Source organism: Pelodiscus sinensis, chromosome 31, assembly GCF_052426305.1.
Source record: "Pelodiscus sinensis isolate ZL-2025 chromosome 31, ASM5242630v1, whole genome shotgun sequence".
NCBI lineage: Eukaryota > Metazoa > Chordata > Testudines > Trionychidae > Pelodiscus > Pelodiscus sinensis.
In genome coordinates this window covers 13,222,265-13,241,131 of record NC_143082.1, presented here as the reverse complement: position 1 = coordinate 13,241,131, position 18,867 = coordinate 13,222,265, and the positions used below count along the sequence as shown (strand labels likewise).

Sequence of the window (18,867 nt, the reverse complement as noted above, 5' to 3'; positions counted from 1 at the left end):
GCAAACAATACGCAGCCTGGAAACAAAAGGTGAGCGTGCGGGGAAGACTCAATAGGCCCCGGAGGAAGCGATACGGGAGCGAGGGAGACCATGCACCGCACAGACAAGAACCAGGAAACGCTGAGATCAAGCGAAACTCATGTCCGGGGCAGCGAGGGTCAGTCTGAGCTGCAATGAAACCCCCGCGGCTGGCCCGTGTCAGCGATCGGGATGCCAAATCCCCAGCCTTCCACACATACACCCCCGTGGGCAAGTCACTTACAGCTCCGCCTGCCCCATAAAACCCCATAAATAACCCGGCGGAAGTGAGGCTTTGAGCCCTGGGTTGCCAGACTTGGCCTCGCGCTCTGGCGCTAAAATTAGCCACAGAGCTGCTCCTGATCAACCCCTGCCAGCTCTCGCAGCCCGAGCTCGCCCTGCGCGGGAACGTGGCCGCGGGTATTTTTAGCGTCGTCGCACCCGGCCGAGGCTGCAGACCCGGGGCTCCGCGCCCGGCTGCCTCTGGGGTTTTATTGTGTTTGCTCAGCGCGCGAGCCTTCAGCCCCCATGGCCGCGTCATTTACGCCGGACTGCAGGTCCCAGAGCCGTGCGTGAGAACGGGACCCCGTCTGCCCCGGAAAGCCATCTCCCGGACCCGGCGAGGGACTCAGCTGAGAGGCACATCCGAGCGCTTCCATGTAAACGCAGGAAGGGCGGGGCGCTGGACGACAAAGGAGCCTGCCTCCTTCAGAAAGACGCCGCGCCGTGTTCCTCACCAGCTCTGTCGCTCCAGTGTAGCCAAAAGTTCACAAAGTTGGACTGAGTGCTGCACAGGGGGCATACGGTCGCCAGGTCGCACTGCGCAGGGGCAGATGTCACAAAACCAGAGCGGTATGGAGGGGGACGTGAAAAACCACTTGCGCATGCCCGGGGTGACCCTAAACCTCTGCCCCCCAGAGGGCAGGAAGGGGAGTTATTTCATACCTGCTCTATTCAGCCCGTTCCCCTAACTCTGCTACAGCCCACAGCTACGGGACAGGGTTTTGGGTGGACCTCCGGCCCGTCTTGTGTCTACACTGCCCACTAAACTTGGGGTTCAGAGTCCACACTCCTCTTCCGCCCACGCACAGATGAGCCGGATGCGGGGGCAGCGAGCACACAGAAGCCACGGCCCTGCTGAGCGGTGGCCCACAGCTCACGAGGGCCTGAACCCTCGTGTGCCCTTGTTCAGCGTTCGTGTAACATCCAGACTCGGTCGCACCATGCTGCCGTTCCCTAACCGTGCAGCACCGGTGCCCAAACTGCCCCACTCCGGGCGTGCAAAGAGAAATACAGGAAGGCGTGCGAGGTCCTCGAGCCACAAAAAGTACAGCCCACACCCAGCCTAGTTTCCAACACAAGCGCAGAGCCGTGCGCACCAGCCCAGACGGGGCACGAGAGCGCAGCAAGCGGAACCCTTAGTATCACCAACCAGACACACCCGCTCCATTGTGCTGGGTGCTGTACACACACAAGTGAAGTTTCACTTTCATGCAGAGACTTGGGGCGAAGCAAGTTCCGTGCCGTGGGGCCCAGCCATTTGGAAAGGGCGCGAACCCCTGAGCAACACAAAAACCGAAGCCCCTCGGAACCACGCGTCGCTTAGGAAAAAACTTGCCCAAGCTAGCTACGGATCAGCTGGGCGTGCCACCTCGTTAGTGGCAGCTTACTGGGCACAGGGAGGAGCCGGCGAGGGCTCGTTAGAACGGGTCTTGGCACAGCCCAGCTTGCCACCCCATGAGAAAAGCAAAGAAAGAAAGAAAAAAAAAGACACGCTCAATTGTTCATCAGCTCCTACAAACAACCCCTCGAATCTGTTATTCCGTGAGCATCCGGCTCTCAGACGTCTCACACAGCCCCCGATTAAGCGAGTGCGTCGCTGCACTAAATCCATGGATGAGATTGAGCGCTGGCTCCATTAAGGCCCCTTCCCTGCCAATCCACCGCAAACAAAACCACCCTAGAATTCAGCGCGGGCCTGCGGAAAAGCAGCAGCTCCCATGCCATCCGCTCCCCCGGCTGCAAAGCCGCCCCTTTGCAAACGGCGGAAGTTACAGCGTCGAACAAAGCCGCATGTGACAAAGGAAACCCGTTTCCCTAAGCAAATGGATGATTTTTTAATTTCAAATTAACGATGGGTGCACGTTTAACGGATTGAGGACAACTTCCCCCCCGGCTGCCCCGTCCAGCAGGCGCTCTGCGGACAGTAAATATCCCTTTCAAATGGTTTTAACTGCCCTCGTGCCACGCTGCTATGGACAAGGGGCATCTTTTAACAAGCTAGTTAGTTAATCCAATGAAAGATGCAACTTGAACAGCTGGTAGGTTCCCCTCTAGTCACATTTCCAGCCTTGGCACCTGATTTGAAATTGACAAAAACAAAAACTTACCCCGTGTCCTTCCCCCCGACTCCATGAAGCAGGGACTAGCTTTGTTCTACCGCGCCCGGCACAACAGGGCCCTACTCCGACACCAGGGCTCCTAGCCTCTCACCTAGCAGAGTATCCGAGGGGTCGCCGTGTTAGTGTGAATCTGCAAAAGCGGCGAGGAGTCCTGTGGCACCTTATAGACCCGTGGTCCCCAACACGGTGCCCGCGGGCGACATGGCGCCCGCGGGGGCATTTGCATGCGCCCGCCAGGTGCTCGGGACTGGCCTGGCCCCAGGCACATCGTGCACGGGCGCTTGGCGGGGGGAGTGCCGGTTTGGGCGCGCAAGTGTCCCCGCCCCCTGGCGCCCGGCAGGCGAACGGCCACGCCCCCTGGCGCCCGACAACCTCAAAAGGTTAGGGACCACTGTTATAGACTAACCAAAGTGTTGGAGCATAAGCTTTTGTGGGCAAAGACCCGCTTCGTCAGACATCTATAAGGTGCCACAGGACTCCTCGCCGCTTTCACCTAGCAGAATTCATGAGAATAATAAGGCCCCCTACCCGCTAAGCCAGGGTTTCATTTTAAACTCGCGAGTAGCGGCATTCATAAACCTAGCGGCCCGCTCAGGTTCTCTGGCACAGAAGTGCGCTGTCGTTTATATTTCGCCCACGAAACGGCCAAGCGCGTTGCAGAAGGAATCCTTAGGTGACAGAATATCATCCGAGCCAGCACCAAGAGCCAACCCAGGTGTGCGGGTTTGGTTTTAAAGAAGAGGCACAGAACAAAAACGAAAAAAAATCCCACCCGTTTTAGCTGACTGGCCGCGGCACGGAGCCAGCTGCCAAAAAGTGACTGAAAAGTTAAGCCTAGAGCAACAACGGGGATGTATGTAAATAGCTCTGGCCCCTCCCCAAGAAGAATACTGTCTTACGTTGCAGAGTGATCATTTCAATGCACTTCTTTGGAGGAAACTTACGACACACAATTCAGCAGGTAAATTAACCTCGCTCCTTGATCTTCTCAAATCATGACTGGTGTGGGAAAAGGGAATAAGGAAACGTTATTTACTTCTTCCCACAATAGAGGATGGAGGGGTCCCCAAATGAAATGAAGAGGCAGCAGGTTTAAAACAAACAAAAGGACGTTTTTCTTCACTCGGTGCACAGCCAACCTGTGGAACTCCTCGCCAGAGGATGCGGTGAAGGCCAGGACTTTAACAGGGTTCAAAAAAGAGCTAGATAGGTTCACGGAGGTTAGGTCCATCAATGGCTACTAGCCAGGATGGGTAGGAATGGTGTCCCTAGCGTCTGTTTCTCTGCAGGCAGGTGACGGGAGGGATCACCTGAGGATTTCCTGTTGTGTCCCCTCCCTTTGGGGCATCTGGTGTTGGCCACTGTTGGCAGACGGATACTGGGCTAGATGGACCTTTGGTCTGACCCACGTAGCCACGTACGGACTAGGCCCCAGATCTCTTCAATCCTAGCCAACCCGCTGCCCTGCTGCCACGCCCTAGACCCACAATGCACTCGCCCGTAGGACTGAACCTTTTTTACCCAGCCTTGTCACAGCCACATGCCACGTGCCACTTCCTCACACGCCCTTCTCCTGGAGAGGAAAACGGTCAGAACTCGCCCAGCTCTGGGGAGCCGCGGGCCTGGAGACCCTCAACCACGCACGCTCCTGATCCACCGAGTCAAACAGGGAATCTCCGGCAACCAGATGGATTTCACCGCCACGCCCAACTCTGCCAGCCCCGCTGAGAGTACCGGGTGTGACGCCAGTGCTGGCAGGCGGCGCACACCTGACTGCCTCGTCCTGGGAAGAATCAGAACTGCCAATCTGTGTGTCATAGGCCCCGCGCTGCTCACAGGGATTCTCCTTGCGCAATTAGTGCGGGGACCCAAGTGCCGCACCCATCGCCACAAGACTCGGCAAAGCGACAACCGGGAAGCGCTAGGAGGCCCTGGCCGTACTTTGCCCGTCCGTAAAGCAAGATCAGCAATGAGTATCTGAATACAGCCTCATTCTTCCTGCACGCTGACTCATCCCCATGGGCCCCAAAACGACACCCCCTGCCCTAGCCACCCTCACAGTCTCCTCCGACACCGATTACTAAGCACGCAGCATGGTACCGTGCAGACCTTGGTATTTCTACATCTCCATCCTGCTGGTACGGGACAAGCCGCTGGCCTGCTCCGTGCCTCGGTTTTCCCCCCTCACTCCCTCTCTGTGGGGCAAGGCCTGTCTCTTGCTCCGTGTCCATGCCGCATCCTGCAGGACAGATCCCCATTTGCAACAGGGGCTATCGCAATACAGTTTAATAACAATACTACCCAGACACCCCTTCCCTGGCTAGTGCTCAGGCCATGGTGAATGAAGTGGGAAGGCTCCTTGGGGGGTCGGGAGCGCCAGGCCCTGGGAAAGGGGGCGCACTGAAACAGGAGCCGTTGGTGGGGTCACTGCTGGCTGAGCCAGGCCCCAAATCCTCTCTCAGGCTCACAGCCCCCCGCAGCAAGCCCAGCAGTAGGATGACAGCCCAGCGGCTGTCTGGGAATGCGGAAGTTTGTGGCCCGAGCTGCAGAGACTCCCTGGTTCACGAGTCGGGTTTGGAAGACCCAGGCTAGAACCTCCAAACTAGGGCTGCTGATGGATCTCTCCAAACTAGGGCTGCCGGCTCCCTGCAGTTCGCCCTCCTCCTGCGTCAGTGAAACTTCAGCCCTCGTGCAACGGATGGTGCAAGCCCAGCGCACGAGAGGTCAAGTGCAGTCCTCAACTTCACGCTTTTTGCCAGCCGAGCACCCACAAACGGGAGATGCCCTCTGGGGAGATTCTTGCACAGATGGAGGAAGGATTCGGCAGAACCTGTGTCCTCCCCCGGCTCCTCGTGTGGCCCTGAGGCTCAGCTCTCTGCCAACGGGACCGGAGGGGGGAGGCCGGGGGGAGGCCCTCTCCAGCATGCGAGCTGCCTGGTAGTGGGGACCTGGCCGTGGTTTTCAAAAGGCTCCGCAGCCCCACTTGAAATTGTGCAGGGGGCTGCAGATGGCAAAGCCAGGCAGGGCTCTGCTGACAGGAGGTGCCAGGTGCTGTTAACCCGGAGCCATGGGAGCCAGGACGCACCGAACCCAGGGAGAGCGCAGGCAGGGTCCCCTGCAGAGACCTCGCCCAGCCGCCCTTTGGGAAAGGGATCTCGCCGACAAGACGCCCGCTAGCTCTTTCCACCAGCGGAGCTCCGAGCATTCTTGTCTGGCGCGCAGACGGGGAAACTGAGGCACGACGCATGGAGGGGGGAGCAATTTGCCCACGGTCACCTGGCAGAGCCGCGAATAGAACTCGGCATTTCTGGGCTCCACCCCAGGGCTGGCTCCCCAAGAATCCTTCTGGCTGCCCGAGGGATTTATACCGCGCTCCCGACGAGGGAAGGAAAGGGATACACCGGTTAGCCGGCAGCCCAGGCCTGGCTGGCGCAACCTGCGGCACAGCGGGCCCGGCCTGGCGGGAGCAGCCCCCTGCCCGCATCACAGCAGGTGGGGCTGCCTCATGGTTAACCAGTTAGCGTGTAACCGGTTTACTTCTTAAACCAGCTGGCATCCCCCCTCCAGATAGATCCCTGGACAACGGTCACTCCACCGAATCGCCGGAGAGGGGAACCCAGCGCGTGCGAGGGTCTCCCCTGATCCGCAGCGCCCCTGGCAGCTTCCGACGGTCACCGCGACCACAGCGCTCCCGAGTGAGCCCAACGCGGCAGCCGTCTGCTCCCCGGCTTCCCAGGCCGCTCGGTGCAGAGTCTCCCTGCACCCACACAAAGCGGGGAGCACTCAACCCGCCAGCCGGCGGCCGGGGCCTTAGGCTGCAAGCGCAGGCCCAGGGCAAGCGGCGAGGCGCGGATTCGGGGATCCCCGCGACGCCAGAATCGGAGAGAGGGGCAGTCAGGTCGGTCGGCTGCCAGCGGGGGGCTGTTCCCGGGGTGTTTTGCCCTGCCTGGTTTGCAACCTCCCCAAAGGAGGAGGAATCCCTCCGGAGACAACCCAGAGGGCAAGACGGCCGCCCTGACACCCTGCCTGCGCTCTCCCTGGGTTCGGTGCGTCCTGGCTCCCATGGCTCTGGGTTAACAGCACCTGGCACCTCCTGTCAGCAGAGCCCTTGGTAAAAATTCAGCCTCGCAGCCCCGGGGAGGCATTTACAGGCTTCCGCTCGTGAATCAAGCGAGGCGTGGAAAAAAGGTGAGGAGACTGCTCCCAGGCAGCAGTGAATCAGCGTAGTACACCGAGGGAACCCGCCGGCCGGGATCCTAGCCCCGAGAGCAGATTCTGAGATTTTTCTTCATCCGGTACCACCGTGAACCCCACGAGCTCAGGGCACGATACTGACAGGGCTAATGAAAGCCCCACACAATTAAGAGGGCAAGTGGCTGACCATGGGGCGGGAAGGGGGCGGGGAGGATATGAAACTGACTACATACAAAAGGGCACTGCATGATGCAACCAGTAAGTGATCTAGAAAGTACCCTCTGATCCCCACCTTACCTCACAGGCAAGCAAAAAGGTGCCTTGAAAAGTGTTACTTCTAATATGGATCTTTCTATTACAATAGTACCTAACCCCCCGACCAAGGCCGGGGAGGAGGGAGAAGCGGCTCTACACACAGGCCGCCAGAGATACTTACAGGGTAAAGAGACACGGCAGAGATATGGGGGGAGGGGAAACTGAGGCACGGGGCGGGCACGGCCACACAGCCCAGGGCAGACCCCAGCCCGCTTTAACTCATAAAGACGCCTGTCCCATGTGAGCAGATCACAACAGCCGATTTCCAGCTCTCCAGTTGGCTCAAGTCTCTTAGCCCGCCACCCCCTTCTTGACAGTCTGCAAGTTTGCCTCCCAGCAGCCTGCAAGACCAGCCCTGGGCGCGTGTGAACCCGTGAACCGGAATTCCCGCACGCTCCTTCGTCTGTCGCCAGCAGGCGGCGAGGGCAGGTTCTAGGCGTTCGGACGCTTTGCGCGTCACTTCTCTGGGGGCAGGGGGGGAATCAAACCAAGCCAGGCGGCAGAAATGTTTTGTTTTAAATAGCACAAAGTTGCAAAATGTGACAGGAGCCCGGCCGGGGGCGGATTTAAGGAGCGGATCAGCATTTTGCAACTCTCTCCTGCCACTCAGGCATTTTCGCTCTTGCGCAAGGGCTGACTAGCCTCTGCAGCCCCCGAAAAGCTGCCGGTCCATGAAAGGCTCCGGGAAGGTTTTGCAACGAGGCCTCCTGGGGCCCCCATCTCCCCTTGCACAATTAATTCTGCGGATCGGCAAACAAGCCCCCGCAGCTAAGGGGGATGCTGCTACCTGGAACCTCCTAGCGGCACGGCAAGGCGGATTCCCACAACTCAAGCCATCCTTCCAGCTCCCCGGGTCCTCCCCGAGGCAGGCAACAGAGGCCCAGCTGTCTCAGACGCTCCAGCGTCGGGGATCTGGGGCCGCGAGCAGTAAGGTGGGAGACAAAGGAAGCGCTGTCTGTATTACAAGGCGCTCCTGGCTGCGACCGTCTCTCGCACCGCATCCGCCCAGCCCCACGGGGCCGGGATTCAGCCTGAAACTGCGTTACCGTTTCTTCGGCCCTGCCTGCCTCGCGTCCAAACCCAGAAGCTATTGCCTCTCCCGGAGTAATCAGCCGCCTGGTCCTGTTGTAATTAATCCGCTTGGTTGCAGGAGCAGTGACATCACTTTCAGGGCTGCGTGGACGGAACTGTCTTGATTCAGTCCTCCCAGTGCTATCCCACAATGCACCTTTCTGGAGAACACCTGGGCAGTGGTTCTTCACTAAGAAAGCCAGTGCCAGGAGAAATGGGCCCCGGGGTCCATCCACTCTAGCGCCCTGCCACTGGCACCAGATTCTGATCACGCAGCTAAGTCCAGTCCTAAGTTCTTTGGCTCGAAGACATCCTGTGGCGAGGAGTTCCGCAGGCTAAGTACACCCCACTTGAAAAATCAAAACATATTTCCTTGTAGGATATTACAGAAGCCCCACATGTTCTTCTCCTGAAGGGGAGGGGGATAACGGAACGCCCTCCCCGCCATCTCAAAACCTTGGCAAAAGGCTGACAGCTCAACAGGACCAATACACCAAACCTGCTCTCTTCACAGTTCCTCGAGGCTTCTGCAAACGCTCCCTACTGTTATCAGTGTGACAGCCTAGGGTGAGTGGCCCCCCCCCCCCCGAGCGCCTGGCTCCCCTGGGCTGGCACAGAGAGCCCCTGAATTTATAACCGACACAAATGTTATCAGCTAAAATGGGGGTTGGGGGGCCATGAAATGGGGAAACTGAGGCACAGAGCTGGGAAGGTGACTTGCCAAGATCACAGGGGAGAGGGGTGTCCTGTGGCAGAATCAGGAACAGAAGGCAAGCCTCTCCATGTCTCGGTTTGTCGTCTTAAGACCTGTGCGCCCCACTCAATTAAAAATCATTCGGGGCCCTCCCCCCACCAGGTTCCAGGGGCACCAAGTGACAGGTAAGCGGCTGGCTAATCTCGGCCCCTGCCCCTTGCTCCCCAGGCAGGGTCTCTCAGTGAAAACATTCGTCCTAGCCCAGCAGCCGACGATCCCGCCTCCTGGCCCAAGTCAAAGCCGATTCTGCTCCCCCCCCACCTGTGTTCTGCGAGAAAACCCAGAGGCACGGTTCACCGCGCCCAGCCTGACTCGGAGGGGCTGTGAAGGGCCCACGGAACAGAACAGAAACGGGACTCCTGGGTCCTATCCCCAACTCCACAGGACCCTGGAAATAACAATACAGGTGGAACCTCTCTGGTCCGGCAACATCCCTGGTCCGGCGTGATTCTAGTTCACCGGGTGTTCACTTCTCACGGGTGGGGCCAAGTTTCCCGCAGTCCCATAAAGTTTGACGACAGCCGTGGTTTGGCACGTTCTAGAGTTGGCACCGGTGAGGCCCAGAGGGCGTTGGACCAGAGAGGTTTGACCTGTCCTGCCGATTGCTTTCTGGCTGCTTCGAACGAGCCGATCTCCGCGCCCGATTCCCCTGCCAACCGAGGAACAGCGGCGCGGAGCAAATTGCTCAAGATCACCCAAGGAGCCCCGGAGTGGAACAGGGAACTGAATCTGGGTCTTTCGTTTCCGAAGTTAACGAGCTAAGCGGTAACCCTGCAGCCTGCCACAGCCCCAAAGCCAGCCCAGATGCCACCCGGCCGCAGCTGGGAACCGAGGTTCCCTCTTCGCCAAGCAAAAAGCCTGAGGAGCCGGGGGGAGGGCGTGGGGGGGGGTTGAAACCTAGACAGGGCAGGTGGCAAACATTTCCCTCTTGATCCCACCACGGAACGATCAGGACGCAGAGCCGGGGCCAGCTCCTCTCGCAGAGAGCGCTCGGTCTCAAGAGACACGGGCTGGGAAGGGAAACTGAGGCACGAAGGGAAAGGACGTTGCCCCAAGGTCCCGCGGCAGGGAAGCAGCTGAGCTGGGAGGAGAACACACTCTACCGAGACACGCCATGCTCACAGGCTGGAGGGGGGCAAGAAATCCCCCTCCCACACTCACGCTGCTGGGACTTGGGGCGTGCACTGCCGGACACCCCGAATCACCCCGCCATTGGCTGCAATCAGGGGGAAATCCCCCACAGAGGAGGCAGCCAGGAGCAGCCCCAGAACCGCTCCAGCTGGCTTGAGGGAGGAACCCCATCTAGATCTCAGAGCTGAATGTCAGAATCCCAGGGCAGGCAGAAACCCAGCCCCCTGCCCAAAGCAGGACCAGCCCAACTCAGTCTGCCAGACTGAGCCCCCGGCCCCGTGCAAAGGAGAATCCAGGCTAAGGAACGCGGGAGGGCCCGATCGTCCTTTTGTGTCCTGATTCGTGAACTCAGGCAGAGCCTAGAAAAGGCCAAGAAAAAAAAAGGAAGTAAAAGTCTTTGTTTAAGTCTCGGCTTGACAAAGCCCTGGCCGGGTTGATTTAGATGGGATTGGTCCTGCCTAGAGCGGGGGGCTGGACTTGACGACCTTCTGAGGTATCTTCCAGTTCTATGATTCTATGATAAGGGGATGGTTGGATGAAATAACATGATCTTGGTAACTAATTGACCATTCATTATCAGTTGGAAATAGGTCAATGGAGGGATGATAGGAGTTGCTATAGGGAACTTTCTGGGTGTCTGGCTGGTGAGTCTTGCCCACATGCTCAGGGTTTAGCTGATCGCCATATTTGGGGTCAGGAAGGAATTTTCCTCCAGGGTAGATTGGCAGAGGCCCTGGAGGTTTTTCGCCTTCCTCTGTAGCATGGGGCACAGATCACAGCTGAAGGACTCTCTGCATGTTGGGGCCTTCAAAGTATTTGAAGGCTTCAATATCTGAGACATAGGTGAGAGGATTATTCTAAGAGGGGTGGGCGAGATTCTGTGGCCTGCACTGTGCAGGGGGTCAGACTAGATGATCATAATGGTCCCTTCTGACCTTAAAGTCTATGAGTCTATGAAAAGAAATCGCTAGGCATGGGAAAAGGGGCGGCGGGGGATAGGGCAGGACAACACGAAGTGAAATAGCAAGGCAGCAGAAAGGAAGGGAGAAGAGGAAAGAAACCACATGTTCTTCGCCGGGAAACTTCCTTCCCCCTCACCTCTGCCCTAAATCATTGCAAGAAAAAAAAGGCAAAATACAAAACTCTTCCCGAAAGCAGAATTTTCACCCCCACGCACACACAGACCCCTCGGCCTTCCCTAGGGACATAGCTCCTGGCAGGAGACTAAACCCACAGCAGGCGGACCCGCTGCTCCTTCCGGAACGGCCTTGGAGCTACGCGCCCAGACCCCGTTGGGCACGTGCCTAGAAACCGGGCCGGGGTCAGGGTCTCCGTGGGATGGGGCTGCCTCCCTTTTGTGCCCCCAGCCCTGGCACGCAGGGGGACCCCAGTCACAGGCTGTACAGGACACGGTCCTCTTGCAACCCGCCTCGTCAGCAGCAGAACGATCCCCGGCCACCGCGGGATGGAAAAGCTACAACTCAGGCACTACAGGAGGGGAGACTCAGCCACTCAGGCCCGAGCGCGTCTTGAGAGGGATAGGCTGGCAGAGGACTGGAAAGAAGGCACCCGTGGCTAGGAGGTCCGGGCGGAAGATGGCTTGACTCCCCCATGCGCACGGCCGGTCGGGGCACGTGACGTGGAGCCAGGCTGGGCCGCAAACGTGCCCAGAGCCAAGCACGGGGTTCCCCACGAGGCAGAGCTGCCTTTCAGAGCAGACCTCCCAGGCGAATTCGGCTGGAAATTCCTGCCCTGGAGAGGGCACCTCCGCCCTGCCCGAAAACCTCCAGCTGGGAGCGGGGAGGAGGAGAAACAGGGCAGTGCATTGCACCTGTGAGCCTAATCCAATAACCCGAGAGGCTCCGGCACCCCGTCCCCTGTGAGTCAGAGCCCCCAGGGAAACCAGCGTCTTGGAACAAACAGAATCCGCCTGCAGCCCCACCCATGCGCTAGCAACGCAACCACCGGAGAGGGGATGAGCCACTCACTCACCCGCCAGTCGGCAGGAGCCAGGGGCTACCTGGATCTGTGCTTCTGGCTGCCGCCAGCCATACAGGAGACATTCTGGGCAGCTCAGCTGAGCCCCGTCCTGTCCCCTGGTTTCCAGAGTGGGCCGGGAACCCGGGACATGAGACCCTAGTGAGGAGTCTCCAGCAGGGGCCGGCCCCAGGACTGCGGCACCCCGAAACCCATCAGCCACTCTGCAGGAAAAGTCTGGGTCTCCACCTCCCTCTGCCCAGCTCCATCTCGGTGCTTATAATTGCTCCTTTTCTCCCCGGTTCAGCCTGCCAGCGCCTCGGGGCAAGGCCCTGCTCCCTGCGCTCGGTGCTGCACGTGCACAACGGTGCCGGGGCCCAGCTGGGTCCCCTCCAGAGCTGTTCCCCGAGTCGCGGCAGCTGGAACTCTCCTCCCCAAACCCCGTTCCGGATGCCAGGGCGTTACCTCCGCTGACCCTGCGGTTTACAGCCGGGCGTGCGCGCACACGTCCTGGGAGATGCACAGCCCCAGCGGAGCGTGCACGCACCACCCTGCAGGGACGGGCGGGACGCACCGGACCATCAACGCGGCAGGGCCAGGGACACGCAGGGGACACCAGCCACTTCTGACCACAGCTATTCCCAAGCCCTGCCCCCTAAGTGTTACACAAGCAGCTGAGATCTCAGCCTGGCGATCTACGTGGACCATGTCAGACTCTTCAGGACTGGGAATGGGGGGGGGGGCAGAATTCCAATGTCAAACTAAGAGAGGAGGGGTTTGGAACAGCTGGAAAAAATCCATTCCCCCAGCACATCCATCGGGCTTCCTCCCTCTCCTGCGCCCGCGAGCAAACGTCCAGTCCAAGACAGGGGCTCAGCCGCCAAACTGAGCCGTTAGCCAGTCAAACTCGAGGCAAGAGAGAAAACAGGAGCCGCTCTCTTGATTAAACAAAAAGACAGGCCCGTTGGGTAAACCACAGGGGTGGGTTCTGGTCACAGCCCCAGCAGAGGAGCCAGGGCTAGAGGGAAGACTGGGAGGCAGCGCTGTGAGAGTGGGGTCTAGTGGTTAGGGTAGGGGGCTGTGGGAATCAGGACTCCTGGGTTCTCGTCACAGCCCTGGAAAGGCTCTGAGAGGGGAAGGGGGCCTAGTGGTTAGCGCAGCTGCATGCCCAAGCAGGACTCCTGGGTTCTATTCCCAACTCTAGGTCCCCCCCGTCCCGGGGCGCTGTTCTGCACAGGAGCAAAGTGTCCAGCCCCATTTACGAAACACACTGAAGCCCCGATCCTCGGCCCCGTGAGCAGCTCCCAAGGTCACAACATGTCCCCTCCAGGGGAGTTTGCTCAGGTCTGGCTCGCTAGAGCCAGCTCTTTTCACGGGGCAGGCCAGACCACTCCCCAAAGCGACCCACGATCCCACACTACATGCACCCCACCCAGATTACAGAGGCAGGCACTGTGACTACAGGAGAGACTGTGACCCGGAACTCCACGGAGCCGGGTCCTCTCTCCAGCTCACCTTCCTGTGCGTGCCTCTTTGCCGCCTGGTGCCTCAGTTTCCCCATCCGTAAAACGGGCAGTAAGGACTCTTTTCTAAGTCCCATTGGGATTCCTAGGAGAAGAGCAGCCGGCAAAGAGCTAGTTGTTGCTAGTAACAGAAGGGCCAGAACATTATCGCCCCTTCATTCCCTTTCCCACACCCCAGCCAGCTGCATGCCCCCTCCTCTGCAGTACTCTGCCTCTGGTGGCCAGCTGGGGTACCTGAGGCCGAGCCTGCATCAAAGCAGCCCAGCTCCCTAACACACCCCTTTCCTGCAAGGTTCATGGCAGCCATGGCTGCCGGCTGGGCTGCCCAAAGAAACTGACGCACCGTCCTATTGCTGGTCAGTTTCAGTCAGGATCCTGCCATTGAAAACAGGGCTGGCCCCAATATTCATTGAGCACCCAACTCCGCCCTGGTCCCCCCACCCAGCACTAGCCGGTTCACTGCCCCAGGGCTGCAGAGGGGAAAACAGCCTCCACCCAGCGTGTGTTTTCACACCCTCCATTCTGAAGGGAGATCTGGGATTCAGGGGTTGATTCCCCCAGCTCCGTCACTCGCTCCCTAGATGACCCCGAACATGCCGCTGCCTGGCCCTGTGCCTCAGTGTCCTCCTGCAAAGTAGAGGGGGGAGAAAGCTTCTTTGGGCCGTCTTGCCTAGCAAACTTTCCCGGGCAGGGACAGTGCAAAACAAGGATCAATATGCCCCACCACCAGGCTGGGAGAGCAGAGAGCAGCAAAACGTACCCCCCCGTGTGTGTTTTCCGAAGCCAGCCCTCAAAACAGAGCTAATCTTTCCTTTCCACAGCGGCAACGAGCAATATTGTTTTGGGAGGGGGCCGCTCCAGAAGGCCACTGGAAAGTTAGCAGGGAACTGTGGTTTTAAAGCCCCAAAAAAAGGACAAAATCGAATTGCACGCATGCAAGTTAGTGGTTCTGGGCAGCTTCTCCCTGCTGTTAGCTCTCCATTTGGTAAGCCTCCAGTTCCAGAGTCTCTTTCCCAGTTTTCCACCATCCGCTGCATGGTCCGCAGGGCCAAAGGCCGCGTCCCCAGCGTGCAGTTGGGATACAGCAAAAAACAACAGCAAAAGAGAAATGCCCTACTTAAAACCAAACCAGAAGGCTAGCCTAGAAGGAAAGGACGGATGATCTGTTCAGGAAATACTTTCTCTCTGCAGGATCCCTACCCTCACTCGGTCAGGGCAAACACAGGCCACAAAATGGCAATTTTGGCACTGCAGAATCCAAGCGAGCAAGACCCGATGCCATGAATCACGCAGCTCGAAAGGAAACCCTTGATTTGACGGAGCAAGGAGTCTACCTGGCGGCTAACCTTCATGCTCTTGATCACTGCAACTTTGCTGCCAGACAAAAAAATATGGGTGATGTCAAGACGTTGCCCAAAGAAAAATGAAAAGTGGCCCAAAAAAAAATTCTTTCCAAGCAGCGATCTTCCAAGAGACAAGGCTGGAGGGAAACTGGGAGGAACATCTCCCTGGAGATCTCGCTGTTTTTTCGTCTGCCACTCAAGCAAAATATGACAAGCGCACGCTTCCCCAATTCTACGCTCCGTCACGCCCGAGCGCCGCGTCAGCCGAGCAAATAAACCGACCCCTGCGCCCTTCCAGGGCTGCAGCTGGTTTTCTCGGCGGGTTCTGCATTCGCCCCCCAACCCCCAGCCCTAAGACAAGTCCTGCTCTTTTCAAAGCCCCTAACAAACTAGCACCATTCATCTCTACCTCGCTGCCTCTGGTAATATGCCATGTCACGTTCCAGCAACGCACTGCAGCCTCTGTCGCTTGGGGTGGGGGGGTAAAATAGCATCGATTTTGCAGATGCCGTTTGGAATGGAGATCCCTGCTCTCCTCAGTCGCTCTCTTGTGATCCACACACCGGAGTCGGCCCAGAGCAGCAGATCTTTGAAATGCATCTTTAGGAGAGCCAATTAACTATTGAGATCTGACCCCCTTTTATTTTTCATTGCTCCGAGTGGTGGCGGCTACCCTGTGCTACCCGGTTCGCCGCTCAGGGCCAAAAGGAACGAGCCACATTTTCCACCACCTGCAAAGCAACTCGGTTCGGGATCGAGCCACCAGGGCGATGATGCAACTAGCCCGGGCGCCAAGCGGACTTGGCCAGCCAGAAGAAGCACAAGAACGAAGCGCAGGCAGCCCGGGCGCCACGGCCCAGATTTATGGAAACCAGAAAGGAAGTCGCGACAGCGCTGGGGTAGGAAACACACAGCCACCATTTCCATGAAATACCAGCGCTTAACCACAACTGATCCACCAAGGAGCCACACGCCGACGCCGTGCCCCTGCACTTTTCCACGCGCGGCCCCACGCCCCGCATGCACACTGGGAAGCATCGTCATGTTTTCGCCAGGTAGCAGCGGCGTTTCTTCCCGCATGTCGGTCTTCTGCTGTAAGAGCAAGCACCTACAAGACACAGAGGGGCGTGGGGAGGGGGGGGGGGTGCGTGTGCAAAGCAAGATGTCCACTCCAGGTGTGATTCCTTCCATCTCCCCTCCTGAAGAGATGGAAATGGGCCAGGATTCCTGGCAGGAGTTGCCTGGGAGTTGAGCGGAGAAAAAAGTCGGCCCCTACCCAAGTGGAAGGTATAGGACCCACAAGCAGCCAAAGCAACAGACAAGGAGGAGGGGGGGGTTCAATATTTGCGTGCCAGATGGAATCTCAGCCTGCCTGGGGAATGCACACATGCAAACACCCCTCGCTCCCCCCCCAGCCAGCCCCCAAGGGGCGATCCAGGACCGGATGAAGTGAAGCGCTTTGTTCCAAAGGGGGGCAGGATGCAAAGGGCAGAACCACCGAGCCCACCCCCTTCTGGGCCAGGGGGAGCGCCCCCACAGCAATGCAGGCGGGGGGGGGGCGCAGAGGGGCGCGAGCCCCCCTCGGTGGAAACCAACCACAAGGCATGAAGATGGAGGGGGGGGTTACGGATGCAAAGAGGGACAGAGACTTCCACTCACCTTCCAGTGCAGAAATGGGCCCGATCCCGTCCAGCGTGTGCAAGAATCCCAGCGAGAGGAAGAAGGAGGCCAGCAGGACCCCTGCCCCGGGGGCCAGCATGGCTGTGGCAAAGGCAGCGCGGGGCTCTCTCTAGACAGCGCCTGGGCGGCGGGCGGCTCCTCTTCCAGCTCCCTCCTTCACCTCTGCTCCTCCGCCCCGTCCCCCCTGCCTCCGGGGGGGGGGGGGCTCCGCCACCCTCCAACACCAGCGGGGGGAGGAAGAACGCGCCCCCCTGCCAGCCCGGGCGGGGAGCGCGGCCAGCAGCAGCAGCAGCGAGGGGAGGGGAGCGTGCGTGTGAGAGGGGGGGTCTCAGCGCAGCTTTGCAGGGCGAGGGGGTTGCATTTGCAGCGGGACCCAGCAGCCCCCCGGTGCAATGGGTTCCGGGCGAGGCAGGCCAGTGGCAGCGACCCCTGCAGCTTCCCGGGGAGGGGGGGGAGCAAGGAGAGAAGTGGGCGGGAGGGGGTCGGCTCCGGAGAGAGGCAGCGGCTCCAGCCCCTCCCGGCTGGTGCAGCAATGGGGGGGACGCTGCTGCTGCTGCTGCTGCTGCTGCAGCCGCCGCCTGATGGAGCTCGCGCCGCCTCTGCCTGCCTGACGTCATGGGCTCCCAGGGCATGAGGGGGGGGGGGCTACGCCTACAGCGCATGCGCCTCCTGTTTCCCTCACTGGGCTCCCCTCTGGAAGGGGGCAGCCCGTGCAAAGCCTGGGCCGAGTGGGAGGGGCGCTGGCCGAGCAGCGCCGCCTGCCTGCGGGGGAGGGGAAGTGCACGTGCATGCAAACCAGCTCCCCCCCCCCCCCCGCTCCCAGAGCAGCCCCCTTTGCAAAAGGAGGGGGCACGTGCATGCAACAGGAGGGGCCGTTCCCCGGCAGGCTCCCCCCACTTCTTGCAAGCGCACCCGTCCCCGGCAAGAGGAGGGCCGCGCGCATGCAAAGCAGCCGCTCCTCCTTGCTAGAGCACCCCCCCCCCGACAAAGGAAGGGGGAGGACCAAACCCCCCAGACTCCTCCTTGCAATGCCCCCCCTTTTCCATTGCCCGAGGAGGCGCCTGGCTGCGGGGGGGGGGGGGGGGGGGCTAGTGAGATATAGTCCCACTGCAAGGGAGGGTGCATCCGCATTCCAAGCGGGGGGGGGGGGGGGAGGGGTGACCCTCCTGCAAAAAGAGGGTGCACCCAGGACTCCATCGGCACCCTAAAGGGGACCTTGAGTCCAGGGACCTCCCTTATTACAAACTAAGCTGCGGGTGCATGGGTCTGAAAGTCACCCCCTTATTGCAACAGCAGCATCATAGAGCACTGGCACTAGAAGGGACCTGGGGAGGTGGTCAGGTCAGTCCCGGGCCCTCCCGGCAGGACCAAGCGCCCTCTAGACCAGGTGTTTCTCAACTTTTTTTTATAAAGTACCCCTTTTTCCAAAACAAAAATTATAAGTATCCCCAGGACCTACAGTTTTCAGACACACCTGACATTTTTGGGTGTAAAAAGTAGAAAAATAAGAAAGCGCTGCAAAACTTAAAACAAAAATTCGGAGTTCTTCACATTTCAGTTGTGTTGACTTTGCTCGAGTACCCCTAAGGATACTCGTACCCCTGGTGGAGATACCCTGGTCTAGATCATCCCTGATAGATGTCTCCTAACTTGCTCTTAAATATCTCCAGTGATGGAGATTCCACAACCTCCCTGGGCAACGTATTCCAGTCTTTAACCACTCAGACGGGAAGTTTTTCCTCATGTCTGATCTAAACCTTCCTTGTTGCAATTTAAGCCCATTTTTAAGCAATTTAAGCCCATTTTCCCACAGCCAGAGCAATTAAAAGGCTTCTCACCCACTGGGTTCTGTGATGTTCCAAAACCTACCAGCTCTGATAGGAGCTTTTCCCTCAGTCCGAGCAGTTATAAGGTTGTTCTCCTTCCCCTGAGGGCAACAGAACCCTCTGCTCTGCACACAGACCAATTAATCCACCTTTGGACTAGCACCCTTCCCTTTCAAGAAGGAGCTGCGTGTGCAGGCGCACCAGCTCCCCTGCTCCAGGGAGCGACACGTGCATGCTTGTGCCCCATGCAAGAGCATGCCCACCCTTGTCAGCCGGAGATGCTTGTGTTTGCAAAGCATGCACAAGTAAGTGCGCGCGCAGAGCGGCATGAGAGACGTATGGCCCTGCAAATCAGCCCCACCTCTTCCCCCATTGCAACAGGGAGATGCAAGTTCACGCAAACCAACGCCCCACACCGCCCGTCCCTGCCCTTCCCAGATTGCAGGAAGGCAATCAGAATCCCAGCGCATGCGGCGATGGCATTGGAACGGCTCTGTAATAATGCATCACGTCAGCGTGTGAAAAAAATACCTCCCCATCTTGGGAAGTGAGGAAACAGACCGACCAAGCCAGACAAGCACCCAGAAGTCAACTACTTCAAGACAGACCCAATAAGGAAAACAACAGAACACC

The 18,867-nt window shown here is 58.9% G+C and overlaps 1 protein-coding gene across 4 annotated transcripts in view; it reads right to left on the bottom strand.

The window, feature by feature from the left end:
* LRP1 (LDL receptor related protein 1) overlaps window positions 1-16,967 on the bottom strand; it is a 171,684-nt gene extending 154,717 nt beyond the window's left edge. For 2 of the 4 annotated variants that reach the window (XM_089774574.1, XM_089774576.1), the window contains exon 1: window positions 16,388-16,967. In XM_089774574.1, the coding sequence (XP_089630700.1) occupies window positions 16,388-16,487 (100 nt within the window). In that variant the 5' untranslated portion in view covers window positions 16,488-16,967. The remainder of the gene's footprint in view (window positions 1-16,387) is intronic. The other 2 variants (XM_089774577.1, XM_075901813.2) reach the window with 1 other exon arrangement.
* Window positions 16,968-18,867: the final 1,900 nt, after the last annotated feature.